This window comes from Eschrichtius robustus, chromosome 3 (genome assembly GCF_028021215.1).
Source record: "Eschrichtius robustus isolate mEscRob2 chromosome 3, mEscRob2.pri, whole genome shotgun sequence".
Lineage (NCBI taxonomy): Eukaryota > Metazoa > Chordata > Mammalia > Artiodactyla > Eschrichtiidae > Eschrichtius > Eschrichtius robustus.
Genome location: NC_090826.1, coordinates 43,699,734 through 43,714,370, shown reverse-complemented (window position 1 = coordinate 43,714,370; position 14,637 = coordinate 43,699,734). Strand labels below are relative to the sequence as shown.

At 42.3% G+C, this 14,637-nt stretch overlaps 1 protein-coding gene across 1 annotated transcript in view; it reads left to right on the top strand.

The window, feature by feature from the left end:
• Positions 1-2,807: 2,807 nt before the first annotated feature.
• The window catches only part of RAB3B (RAB3B, member RAS oncogene family), a 50,671-nt gene continuing 38,841 nt past the window's right edge, over positions 2,808-14,637 (top strand). The window contains exon 1 of the mRNA XM_068537970.1: positions 2,808-3,035. Coding sequence (XP_068394071.1) covers positions 2,808-3,035 — 228 coding nt within the window. The remainder of the gene's footprint in view (positions 3,036-14,637) is intronic.

The window sequence follows — 14,637 nt, the reverse complement described above, 5'->3', positions numbered from 1 at the left end:
CAGGCTTTTTGTTATGATAAAGCTGCCACTCTAAAATCCCTTCTAATTCTGGTAATCTAAGAGTGCAAACAGCTGCATCAGAAAAATGAAAACCAATAATACAACATTTACATCAATAGTCTGGCACATAGCAAATGTTCAATAAATGTTTACTGAAAGGAGTAACATGCCCAAGGATTTACTCTAGGTTCATTGTTGACAGGGTATAAGGATGGATGAAACTCAGCTGAATCCAGAAGGAGAGACAGACAGTTAATTGTAAAACAGGCTCAAATTATGGAGCCCAGATCGGGGAGAGGGCACTTGAACAAGATTTGACTGCAGAAGTGAATTAAAAAGCCAGTGAATTAATATTTATTGAGTACCTCCCATAGATCAAGAAACCATGCCAGATTATTTACATATGGTAACTGCTCACTCTATTGGTACCATAGCTCAGTGAAGTAGGTGGTATTTTCTCTGTTGTAAGGTAAAATGCTGTGGCTTAGAGAGCTGATATGACTCACCCAAGAATTCAGCTGAAGAATAGAGCAGGAATTTTGATCTCTCCCATATTACTTCATGGTACTAGGTCTAGTCTCAGCTGTTAGTTGTGAGGCTTGGGCAAATCTTTATAATTTCTGACCCTCAGTTCCCTTCTTGATCCAATGGGGATAGTAATCTTTGTCCTTCCAGTTTTATCTCCCAGGTCTATCTAGAGGATAAAATAAGATAAAGGAAATTGAGGTAAGGATCAAATCTGTGTTTCAGTAGAGTTATTCTTTGACCAGGGGTTCCATTTCTAGGAATCTCTCCTAAGGAAATAAATAGGAAAGAGAAAAAATATGTAAAGAAATGGTCACTGAAACTTAATTTTTATAATTAAGAACAGAAAATAAATATATGACTTTAAAGAATTGGTCATATGACACAACCATAGGATGGAATAAAGTGTAGTCAATTGAAATCATATTTATGAAGAATTTTTAAAGTCTCAGTATATGATATAATGTTAAGTGAAAAGGAGCAGGATACAAAACTAATTATCTCAGCTATTAAAATATACATGGAAAATAAAATAAAATACACATGGAAGATATAGACTAGAATGTATTGTATGTTATCATTTATATATATATATATGTATGAACAGACCTCTGTGCTTATATATGCAAAGACTATCTTTGAAAGATACATAAATCGTTAACATGTTTGCCTCTGGGGAGAGGAACTAGAGACTGGGCATCAGGGGTGGAAGCAAGACTTACTTTTCACTGTAAACCTTTAGGTTCCATATTACCTACTTTTTATGCTAAAAGTTAAGAAAATAATGCCAATTGCAGATGGTGATAAAGTAATACTTGCAAATAGTAAAGTTTGTCTGAATTATTTTCAGTGTGTGTATTACCCTTTTTTTTAATACTAATTACTGGTTTATTGTAAAAGTGTAAAGGATACAACTCAGGAACAGCCAGATGGAAGAGATGCATAGGGCAGGGTAGGGGGAAATGTTGTCTTGGAGCTTCCAGGGTCTCTCCTAGCACATCAATGTGATCACCAACCTGGAAGATCTACACACCGCTTTGGTTAGGGTTTTTTATGAAGATTTCATTACTGTAGGCATGATTGATTAAGTTATTGGCCTTTAGTCATCAACTTAATCTCCAGCCCTTCTCCCCTCCCCAGAGGTTAGGGGGTGGTGCTGAAAGTTCCAACCCTCTAATCATGTGGTTGGTGCCTCTGGCAACCAGCCCCCACTCTGAGGCTGTCCTGGAGCCCCAGCCACCAGGCATCTCATCAGCGCACAACAAGACACTTATCACTTGCACTTCCAGAGATTGCAAAGGTTTCAGGAGCTCTGCCTGGAACCAGGAACCCAGACCAAATACATGTCTTTTATTATATCACAATATCACAGTGCTCAGTAAATGGGAACTGTTATATGGTTATTGTCACCATCATATCTCTCATGGGAAATAACGAGTACTTGACAAATATTTGCTGGTAATATTAAGGCCTAGGTATACTACAATGTATTACCTTTTAAATTAAATAATAAGGTATAATTTCAAAATAGATGGCACTCTGGTGTGTGAAAAAATAAAGGAGGAAATAAACTTCAAATGTTAACAGTGGCAGTTTCTGATTGGATTCCGTGTCTGGTAATTTAAAATTTTCTGTTTTACATTCTTGTGTTTTTTTCTAACGTTTTGTAATGGATATATACTTTCAAAGGAGAGATTTTCTTTTGTAAACAAACAAAGACGACTAGCAGCAGAGTGGAGGATGGTATGAGGTCATAGTGATTGCTTCCCTTGTTTTGACTTGCTGTTCTGGCCTTTTTTTTCCCAAACTCAGCTTAGGAGCTACCCCTACAGGAGCCTCTCCTTGCCCACCATGCCTCCAGGTTGGGTTAGGTGCTTCTTATGGGCTTCCTCAGCCAAGGCTTCCCTCTGTCTTATCACTTATCCACTGCTTTGTTACTCTGTGTTTATGAGTTTTTTACTCTAATCTGTGGCCACTCAGAGGTCGGACACCATGTCTAATTCATACTTGTATTCCTTGTGCCCAACACAGGGCTTGACCCAGAACAATGTGTTCAGTAAATATTTGCTGAAGGGATGAACGGGAGGATCTGGGTTCCACCCCAATCCTGAGACAACATTTGGGGCAGGTGCAGGGAGGGGGTGACTCTGAGTATTGTGTATTTCCTCAGTGATGCCGGGGTGTGGAGTGAGTGTACGCAGGGCGGTGTGACCATTAAAAGTTAGGTGATCCAGGGTGACACTGGAGCTGTGTTCCTGAGTGACCATAGGTCTCTCCTGCAGATGGCTTCAGTGACTGATGGTAAAGCCGGAGTCAAAGATGCTTCTGACCAGAATTTTGACTACATGTTCAAACTGCTCATCATCGGCAACAGCAGTGTTGGCAAAACATCCTTCCTCTTCCGCTATGCTGACGACACCTTCACCCCAGCCTTCGTCAGCACCGTGGGTATTGACTTTAAGGTGAAGACAGTCTACCGCCACGAGAAGCGAGTGAAGCTGCAGATTTGGGTGAGTCCTGGGCATCTTGGGCAGAAATGTCCCAAGAGCTGACTCGTTTGCTGGTACAAAGGCTGGGCGGTGGGGCCGGTTTAGAACTTCTGGATTTTATGACATTAGGCACCAGTGCTATTGTGTATCTGGCCCCTGGACTATCCCTTGTTGGTTTTATACAGTTTTGCTCTCCTCTGGGGACTCAGTTGCTTCTGCAGCTTAACTGTCCAAAAGGTTTTATCCTGGCTTATATGGATAAGTAACCAAGAATCTGGGCTTTGGAGTTACAGACCTGGATTCAGATTTCAGTTCTGCCAGTGACTAGTCATGGAACCTTGACTAAATTACTTAACCTCTCTGGGCCACGCTTTCCTCTTTGGGGATTATAATAGCATCTATGTCATAGGGTTGTTGGGTGCTTAGCATAGTTCCCGGAACATAATAAATGCACAGTAAATGTTAGCTACTGTATCCATAATCGATCACTCTGTAATTACTTCAAAACTTGATGGCTTAAAACAACAATAATAATTCATTAACACAGAGTTGCTGTGGATCAAATATTTGGGAGTGGCTTGGTTTCTGGCTTGTGGTCTCTTATGAGGTTGCTGCCAGATGTTGGCTTAGGTTACAGTCACCTGAAGGCTTGAGTGGGCCTGGAGGATTCCCTTCCAAGGTGGCTTATTCACATGTCTGGCACTGGCTTTAGCCGGAGGCCTTCATTCCTTTCCAGGTGGCTCTTTCCACAGATCTGCTTCACTCCACAGAGTGTCTTCATGGCATCTCCTAGGGGGAGAGATCCAAGAAACCAAACAGGAAGTGGCAGTGTCTCTTATTAGAGTATTCTATTGGTCACTGATTCAGTGTAGGAGGAAACTACACAAGGGTATGAATCCTGGGAGGTGGGGATCATTGGAGACTATCTTGGAAATTGGCCACCACAGCTACTATTATTGGTATTTACCAGTGGTACTAATAAAATTTATATGTATTTGAGATGATATAGCAACATGTACATCATATACTTTTCTATACTGAATTAGCACTGGGATTGGAAATTTTAGAAATTTGTGATTTAAAGTATTCAAAACATATATTATTTATTATCAGTCCACTCAACATTAATACATTGTACATATATGTTATTAGTATAATCTGTATACAGTACTTTTCTTTTTACAAATTATTTCCATGTGTTAATACTATCTCACAATCAACCCCATGGGACAGATATTCAGAGAGTAATTAATTTGCCTTAGGTTGACCACGCAGCTACAAATTGGGATTCCAACTCAAATCTTCTGATTCTAAAGTATGTGCTCTTTTCTCTACACTGTGCACATTAGGTCTTATAGAGCCCATATTTTCATTTGTGATCATGTTAAGTATTATTTTATATAGAGATAAAAGTTCATTTTGTTTATTTAGTCTCTATTAAAAGCACTGAGGAATCAAACCATTAGAAATGCAAGAAGCTACACATTCCATTTAGTTCATTGGTTCTAGAAGTGTGGTCTCCAGATCAGCAACGTCAGTATCACTGGGAATTTGTTAGAAATGCATAATCTCAGGTCCGTCCTCAGACCCAAAGAATCAGAAACTCTGGGGTACAGCCCAACAATCTGTGTTATAACAAGTCTCCCAGGTGGTTTTGAGGTTAGCTAAAATTGAAGAACCACTGATCTAGTTTAACTACCTCATGGTGAGAATCAATAAGCATTTATTAAGTACCTGTTCTGTGCCCAATGCTTCCATTTATGTAGTCTGACATCCTCCCTGCAGCCAGTGCACAGAGGGGGCTGAAAGCAAAGGATATTTGGGGCATGGTGAGCAATACAGTGAAAATGGAGCAAGGCTGTGAAAGAGCAGGGAGGGGATGCTGAGAGAGAAATTTGCTGGAGAGGCTGTCAGGTGGTGGCTTGGGAGTCAGGGAGACCTTGGACAACAAATAGAAGGTTTTTGAAATGGGCCAGAGGGTACATGTCTGATTATTCCTTAGGGCACTGAAGAAACTTACTAGAGTTTATTCTTGTCTTTGTATATAAAATAAATGTTTACTAATATTTACCATATGGATTGACATGGATATCTTCATTTGATCTCCACATTTGGTGCTCACAGATCCTACACTCAAAAAATCTTCAGGTGGGAGGAAATACTCTGCCCTTTAAGGGGTTGGCAGTAGTGGCTCCCTCACTCTTTTATTCATTTTCAGCCCATTGTGAGCTTTTGCACTTTTCCTTTGCTTAGTTAAGTGGATATATTGATTGTACTACCTCATTTTAACTAAATGAACCCCCATGATGGATATGTGGATTTAAAAGAGCCCTACCAAGAAACCTCTGATTGAAGACTATATTAATTATAGTAAGCCTAAGTGAGCACAGAAAATGGCTAGACTGACACCTAGCACAAGTTCATTGTCAGCCATGTTTTGAGGTAAAATCAATGACAATCTAATTAGATCTGACATAGTCAATCACACTGCTTTTGCTAAAAAAAAAGTTAACAAAGGGTTTTGTGCATGTGTGTGTGTGTGCATGCATGCTTTTCTATAGCAAAAAATAAAAATTTTCTGTACTGTTCATATATGCATTAAAACGTAAACATTTAAATATTATTTGTCATTTTAATATATTTTAATATTGTTTGTATACAGAAGTAGGTTTAATATATATGAATATGTAATCTAAGTAAATATACAAATACTGTGAGTGCTGTGCCTACATTTTTCTTACAGGGGTATGAATTTGGAGACTACTACCATGGGCATTGGGGAGCATAGAAGGGTTTTAACAAAGTCAGATTTTCATTTTAGAAAAATTTCTGGCTTCAGTTTGGGAGGGTAGATGGATATGAGGCAAAGAAACTAGTGGTTTGGGTAAGTTTAAGGGCCTGAACTAAATGTATTAGTCTGCTCAGGCTACCATAATAAAATAGCACAGACTAGTTGGCTTAAACAACAGACATTAATTTTCTCACGGTTCTGGAGACTGGAAGTCCAAGATCAAGGTGCCAGCAGGTGTTGATGTCTGGTGAGAGCTCTCCCATTGGGTTGCATATGGCTGGCTTCTTGCTCTGTGCTCACACTTCCTTTCCTTGGTGCTCACACTGAAGAGGAGTGAGCGAGCACTCTGGAGTCTCTTCTTCCAAGAACACTAATCCCATCAGATCAGGGCCCCAGCCTTATGACCTCAATTAACCTCAGTTACTTCCTTCAAGTCCCCATTTCCAAATATAACCACACTGGGGGTTAGGGCATCAACACATGAATTTTGGGAGGACACAAACATTCAGTACATAGCACTGAGAAAGTGATAAAATGACATAAGTGATGGAAATGAGGAGAGAGAATTAAGATTAAAATTTACAGAATTTGGGGCTTCCCTGGTGGCGCAGTGGTTGAGAATCCGCCTGCCAATGCAGGGGACACGGGTTCGAGCCGTGGTCTGGGAAGATCCCACATGCCGCGGAGCGGCTGGGCCCGTGAGCCACAGTTGCTGAGCCTGCGCGTCTGGAGCCTGTGCTCCGCAACAAGAGAGGCCGCGATAGCGAGAGGCCCGCGCACCGCGATGAAGAGTGGCCCCCGCTTGCCACAACTGGAGAAAGCCCTCGCACAGAAACGAAGACCCAACACAGCCATAAATAAAATAAATAAATAAATTTAAAAAAAATTTACAGAATTTGATGATTAATTGTGTAGGGAGAGGGAGGAACACGTATCTTCTTATACATATCTATTTATACATATTTACTTCTCTGAGAGTTCTGTGATTTTTTAAAGTTGTGTGAGCTTTGGTAAGTCATTTCACTTCTATGAATAGATAATATTCTCAACTGTAAAGGTCTCACAGGTTTGTTGAGGGAGGGGCTACATGATAACATAGTATTGTGCCTGGCACATAGTAGGAATACAATAAATGTTAGGTTCTGTCCTTTCTCTCCTCCTGATCTTCATGCAAATGGTAACTGGGTTCCCTCACAATGTTTCCCACCTGTGATTCCAGAAGTGCTGGAACAGCATCCAGGGATTCACTAGCACTGTATGAAGTGTTCAAATAAAATTTTCAAGCTCATTTGATCTCTCCCAGGGGATTTCAAAAAAGCCATTGTCAGGGTGGAAGCTGGAGAGGGAAGAAGAGGAGGTTATGAGCATCACTGAGCAGGACCATTCACAAAAGGAGTTTCTGTCATCTCTGGGGGATCATGAGGGTATTGGTAGTGCCTTGTTCCCTGGGGTCCCTTGCCATATAGGTCCCTGAGAGTCTCTTCTGTGTCCAGAGAGGTTAATTATTGTGGAATAGAGAAGAGAATCTTAGTGAGGTGGTGAGGGTAGGGGACAAATCTCATTAATAGAGAGTGAGAGCATGCACAGGTGTGGAGGGAGGGAGAATTGGTAACTCCACAGCAACACACTTGACTAGAGGCCACTTACTGCTTGGGTGCTTGTTGCCAAGCAACTCCTGGAGACATGTGGGAAGAGAAGAGTGGGAGAGAGCCTTCCACTACCTCCATGTGGGGCCCATTGCAGGGGCTATTGGGTCTGGTGCTGGCCAAGGGAAGGATCCGGGGGTCTGTGGGATGACTGAGCTGACCCACCACTGTGGAGTCCTGCATTCCAGTCCTGGCTCGCCCTGAAGTTCAGTCGTTGTGTGATCTGGAATAACCCCTCCCCTCCATGGACCTATTTGGACCTATTTCCCCAACTATCAAAAGGAGAAAATAATCCTTGTTCTTCTTGCCTCATGGGATGTTGTGAAATTCAAGGGAAGGATATGGAAAGGAAAGCCCAAGGAGAACTATGAAGTTTTGAGTAGATCAGAAGGACTATGGACATTGTCAACCATGTGAATTCTTCCTGTACGTGCTTTAAATCATTCTTTGTGTCTTCCCACCTTCCCTCTGACCCAGGGAGGTAGTTATCTCCTTAAAGAATGGGTGGTTGAGCCCAGAGATGTCAAGTTACTTGTGCAGAGCCAAATAGTAAACTTCATTCTTTTATTCATTCAATAGACATTCATCTGATACTCCCTCTGTACCAGGCATTGTGCTAGCAGTGGGGAAACACCCTTCCTGCTCTCCTGGAGTTAACGCTGTAGCAGGAGAGATAGATACTAAGTACATGGGTGAAAAATATCTAATTTCATCTGTGGTAAGGGCCATGATGGAAAAAAAAATAGACTTGTTTCAAACTCAAGCACTGAGACACAGAGCTCAGGAATCGCTGAACTGTGACTTAGGTCTCACCCCCCCCGCATGCAGCTGGGTTCAGGCTCAATTCTATTCATAGTTTAAAAGGCTGATGACCTTCACCACACCAGCTCACTCCAGGCCTGGTCTCTGTCAGGGGACGCGGTGGCAGGGGCCTCCACTGTGGAAGGACAGAATGTCCTCCTTCTCGCTCCCACCAGTGAGGCTTTTTTTTGGTGACCTTCTTGTCAAGAAGACTTTAAATATCGGAGTGTCTCATGGGTCCGGGATTACTTGTATAGAGACTGGGGAATGGACTGGCTGGCCTAACATTTTTCTATCGAGAGTTTGAGAACTCTGTGTTTTGTGAAGGATTTAAAGGCCACTGTCCTCACTCCTGGGCTTGTCCTGGTATTGCTGTTCTCCATCCTCTTTCTTTCTCTGCAACTCCCTCTTCTGAAACCCTCAGTCACTACGGTGCTTGCATGTACCTCCATTATTCTACTTGTTTTGTTGTACTGGTGATGATTTTTTTTTTTTTTTTTGGCCACACCGTGCAGCTTGTGGGATCTCCGTATCTGACCAGGGATCGAACCCAGGCCCCTGGCAGTGAAAACGTGGAGTCCTAACCATTGGACTGCCAGGGAATTCCCTTTGATGATGATTTTGAAAAGATAATGTGTATAAAGCACCTGCATAGTCCTTGGCATGGAGTAAACACTAAACAAATAGTAGTTTTCATTAAAGTTCTAGGGCGATCAAGAAATGATACTCCTTGTCTTCACCCCTTAAGTCTGGAACCAGTTGAGAGATAGATACAAGAGTCAGAGAGATGGGGAGTAATGTGACAGCCTTCTTAGTGATAAAACTAGGAAGAAGCACATGGCCCAAGTCTTCAGGGAATTGGAGCTGGCTAATACTTCACTCTGAAGTCAGATAGACATACAGACCCAATCACAGGCCGACATGAGTGGCTAGCTGCCACTAGCTCCTACAACATGCACCCAGGGTCAAAGTCCATGTGGCCCAGACTTACTAATGCTTAAGGCTTGAAACATTCCACCTAGGTCTACAGTAGAAGCCTCGATCTCCATGGACAGTCTTCTTCATGGAGGGGGAAAGGAGGGTCCTCCTCCAACAGCTCTTTTTATAATTAAAGAAATAGAAGTAAGCATTCGCTCCAAAGAGAGGTTGGGCAGAATGATGAAATCTGGGAAAAATAGGAGGAGTCTTAGGGGGTTTTGTGGAAATCCTAAATTCCATAGTGTTGAGAGTGACTCCCTACATAACCAGGAGCTGAGAACAATAAGACTAGGGTGAGATAGGCTGTTGGTAGTCAGCTAGTTTCTTTCACTCACTAGCCAACCACCCACATAGCTGCCTCGATGACATTTAGGTTACCACATGGCTTTGGAATCATTTATAAATATTAAAACGTGAATATCAAATCTGGGAATGTCAAAGACCTATATCTTAGGACCAACAATATAAGAGTATAATAAAATGTAATGGAGCTTAGGAATGTGGGGAAAGGATATACCAGAAACCCAGACTAAGGAGGATTGTGACTCTTGAGCAATCATTTAACAAATATTTACTATGCCAGACAGTGGGGCTAGAGAAGTTAATATGAATATGACACATTCTCTGCTCTCCAGGAACTGGTGAGAATGAATTTACCTCTGAGCTCCAAAAGTGAAGTGAAATGAGTAACATAATTCTCTTGTTCTGTTAAGGGAAGCAAACTGGGACATCAAGAGAGATTGACTTTTCCCTTGTATATTTAAGAATATATAATAATGGATTATTATACATGATTGGTCAGCTGTTTAGTGGGCAACTGCATTTGTTTCCTATTGCCTCTCTGACACATTACCATAAATTTGGTGGCTTAAAACAGCATGTATTTATTATCTTATAGATCTGGAGGTCAGAAGTTCAAAACGGATGTCACTGGGTTAAAAATCAAGGTGTTGGCAGGTTTGTGTTCCTTCTGGGGGCAAGGGGAGAATCCATTAACTTGCCTTTTCCAGCTGCTAGAGGCTGCCTGCATGCCTTTGCTCAGGGCCCCTTCCTCCATCTTCAAAGCCAGCGGTGTAAGTTCTGTCAACTTCTCTCTCTCTCTGACCTTCCTGCCTTTCTCTGATAAGGACCCATATGATTACCTTGGGCTCTTCTGAGTGATCCAGGATAATAATCTTCCCATCTCAAAACCTTAATTTAATCACATTTGCAAAGTCCCTTTTGCCATGCAAGGTAACATATTCATAGGTTCTGGGGATTAAGACATGGATATCTTTGGGGGACCATTATTCTGACTACCACAGCATCCATTAATAACATGGAAATGATCTAATATAAATTCTCCCCATTTTTCAAGGTTCTAACTCAGGTTCTCTCTTCTCTAATGATAGCCGCCTCTGCTAACTCCCTGAAACAGGTACTGTCTGTGTCTTAGGCTAAGACTACCTGCTGAGAATGCCTGTCATCTTCTTAGGTGCCAACAAGCCTGTGAGCTTAGAGCTTGTCACATCTCAGTCTCATTTTAGACATGAGGAGGCTGAGGTCCAGAGAGAGATAGGACTTACTAAGGACTTATTCCAAAACTCCTTATGCCACCTTCAGGAAGTTGAAATCTGGCCACCAGAACATAATGGGGACCCAGAGAGACTGATGGGCAGCACAGAAGAGGCCAGAGGCTGAACAGGAACATGAGGGCTGCGACAGGTCCCTGTGGCTCCAGGAATATGGAAACACTTGCTGAGTACAACATCCTGTACTTAGCTCTTACAATATTCAGAATTGATTTTTCTAGGCAGCAAGTTTCCTGGTGTGGCTGCAGAGACATGTTGACACTTTCATCTTCCCAAAGCCGGTAGGAACCAGCTGCGGGGGAGGTTTAATCTGATTTTTAAAATCACAACAAAGACTATGGGAGCTCAAATCAGAATTGCAGGCATAGTCTGCCTTTGTAATTTGCAAATGAATTAACCAGCAATCCTGATTGGCTATTCAAGGGGCCTCTACACTTTGGGGCCACCACTGCCTTCCCTCCACCCAAATTGGTGTGGGGGAAAAAGAAATTTGCACATTCATTCATTCAATAAACATGTGTCACATGCCTATTAGGTGCCAGGCACTGTCATCATAGGGCAAATAAACAGCTACAATACAACATAAGTGATATAAAGGGATGAAGAAAGTGCTGTGGGAACACAGGGAAAGGAGCTGCTACCTCTACCTAGAAAAGTTATTTTCCGCTTCACAAAAGAGGGGGCATTTGAACTGGGTGTTGGCAAGTGAGTAAGAGTATTTCAGGTTAATGTTGGGGAAGATCTTTACAAGCAAAAGAAAAGACAGGAGCAAAATCACAGTTGCTTTCAAGGACCCATTTTGTGCCTGAGTGTGGTAGGCTCTGCAGGGATTGGTGAGACAACATCCCTACCTCTAAGGGGGCGCTCACGTAGTAAGAGAGATATAGCATGTACACAAATAGCAACGATGCTACAGATATGAATGATGCCTTGAGAGAGGTACGGGAAGTTTAGAGGGGTTCAGAGAGGGAGTGCTCCCTGTGAGCTTGAGAGCATCAGAAAGGGCTGCATGGAGGAGGTGGCTTTATGGTAATGAAAGTTGGCTCTAGCATGGAATAACAACCTCAGAGGCCCTCCATCTCATTCATCCAGCTCTGTGGTCCACGCTGATCTCAGTTTTTGACTCAGTGGCAGTGTGCTGACAACCCTGAAATTATTTGTATGTTCAAGAAGCAATGCAGCACGTTGTCAGGAGCGCAGCCTTTGGAGTGAGCCAAACCTATGCTCCAAACCCACTTCTGCCACTGTCACCTTGTTCAAGTCCCATTATTTCCCTATACTTCACTTTCTTCTTTCTAAAATAAAGATAATTTAGTAATAACCACATGGCGTTGTTGAGGGAATAATACAAGCTAATCCTTAGCCTAGTGGCTGGTACATAGTAAATGATCCTTAATTGGTAGCCTTTATTCTTAATAACTCTGATACTCTCAAGGGTTGATTTGTGGCAACTGGGAGTCTGAATGTGATCTGAGCTAGACTCTGCATCCTTTTTAGGAGCTGAGGAACATCTACCCGAATTCTTTCTCTGAGTCTTGAGCTGAGTCTGCAGTGGTTGATGGCTGACCCCTTTGGCAGAGCCCTGCCCTGATGGCACATGCTGCTTAGCTGGGGATAGAAAACGATTCAGAAAACCATAAAGAGCTCAGATGTGTGGTGCTGAGTGAATGCAGTAGAATGCCAAGAAGAAAGAGTTCAGTATTGGGTAGAGTGGGTAAGAAAGGCCTCTGGGAGGAAGGTGGGGGGCATTGCAGGGTAAGGCAAGAGAGGAGGGTGTAATAGAGACATTCCAACCAAGGGGGGTGTCGACATAGGCTGAGATGGGGGCAGACTTTAAGGGATAGGGTGAGTTGCCATGTGTTTTGTACGATGGTCTTTCTGTGAGATGACTGGACTCCTCCCTTATCTCCCAGCCACAGCTCCTGCCTCTGCTCCACATCCTGGGTGCTGTAGCCATTCCAGCCACAACAAACTTCTATACATTTGTTCATTTATTTACTCATTCATTCAGCAATATCTACATTGTGTGCACCAAGCATTGTTCTAGGTGCTACAGACACAGCAGTGAAAGTAACAAATGGAATCCCCTATCCCACATTCCCCTAGATTTAAGTGGGAGACTGGCAATAAATAAGTAAATACACAGTATGTTCTGTGATGATAAGCACTCTGGAGGAAAATATAGCAGGATAAGGGGGATAGGATAGGATAGGACAGGAGGGCTGATTATAAATTTAATCAAGGTGGTCATGGTGAACTTCACTGAGCAGGACACTTTTCAATAAAATCCTGAAGGAGGTGTGGGATATTTGGAGGAAGAGGATTCCAGGCAGAAGGAAAGGCAAGTGCAGAAGCCCTGAGGCAGGGGTATGCCTGGGACATTCCAGGGATAGTAGGAGCCCAGTGGGGCTGGAGCAGGGGAGTGGTCAGAGATGAGGCTGGAGTTAGTGGGAGGGCCAGATTGTGTAGGGCCTTGGAGGCCTTTGTAAAGACTTTCGGTTTTTTTAACCCAAAAAGTATAATTGATATACAAAACACTATACATATTTAATGTATATAATTTGATGGGTTTGGACACATGCATATACCTGTGAAACCATCACCACAATCAAGATAATAGACTTTTTTTATCAACTCCAAAAGTTTCCTTCTGTCCCCTCACCCCCTCTTCTTTTTTTTAGTAGTAAGAACTGTTAACGTGAGGTTTACCCTCTTAACAAATTTTTAAGTGCACGGTACAGTTTTTTTTAACTATAGGCACTATGTTGTACAGCAGATCTCTAGAATTGCATCTTTTTTTTAAAAAGTTTATTTTATTTTTGGCTGCGTTGGGTCTTCATTGCTGCACACAGGCTTTCTCTAGTTGCGGTGTGAGGGCTTCTCATTGCAGTGGCTTCTCTTGTTGTGGAGCACAGGCTCTAGGTGCGCAGTCTTCAGTAGTTGTGGCACTTGGGCTCAGTAGTTGTGGCTCGCAGGCTCTAGAGTGCTGGCTCAGTAGTTGTGGCCCATGGGCTTCGTTGCTCCGTGGCATGTGGGATCTTCCTGGACCTGCATTGGTAGGCAGATTCTTAACCACTGCACCACCAGGGAAGTCCTAACTTGCATCTTGTGTAACTGAAACTTTATACTAATTGATCGACTCCTCATTTCCCCTCCCCTCAGCCCCTGGAAACCACTGTTCTATTTTCTGCTTTTATTTGACTATTTTAGATATCTCATATAAATAGAATCATGCAGTATTTGTCCTTCTGTGATTGGCTTATTTCACTTAGGTTGATGTCTTCCAGGTTCATCCATGTTGTTACAAGTGGCAGAATTTCCTTTTTTAAGGCTGAATAATATTCCATTGTATGTTTATACCACATTTTCTTTATCCATTCATCTATCAATGGACATTTGGGTTGTTTCCATATCTCAGCTATTGTGAATAATGCTGCAGTGAACATGGGATTGCATATATCTCTTGGAGGTTCTTATTTCAATTCTTATGGGTACATACCCAGAAGTAGAATTGCTGGATCATATGGTAGGTCTATCAAAGGACTTGAATAGACATTTCTCCAAAGAAACCTACAAAAGGGCCAAGTATATGAAGAATGCTCAGCATCACTAATCATTAAGGAAATGCAAATCAAAACCAGGAGATATTTCCTCATACCTGTTAGGGTGGCTATTATAAAATTGAAAAGATAATAAGTGTTGACAAAGACTGGAGAAATTGGAGCCCTTGTACACTGTTGGTGGGAATGTAAAATGGTGCAGCCACTGTGGAAAACAGTATGGAGTTTCCTCAAAAAAAATATTTGAAGGCTTTGGGTTTTACTCAGGATGAGATA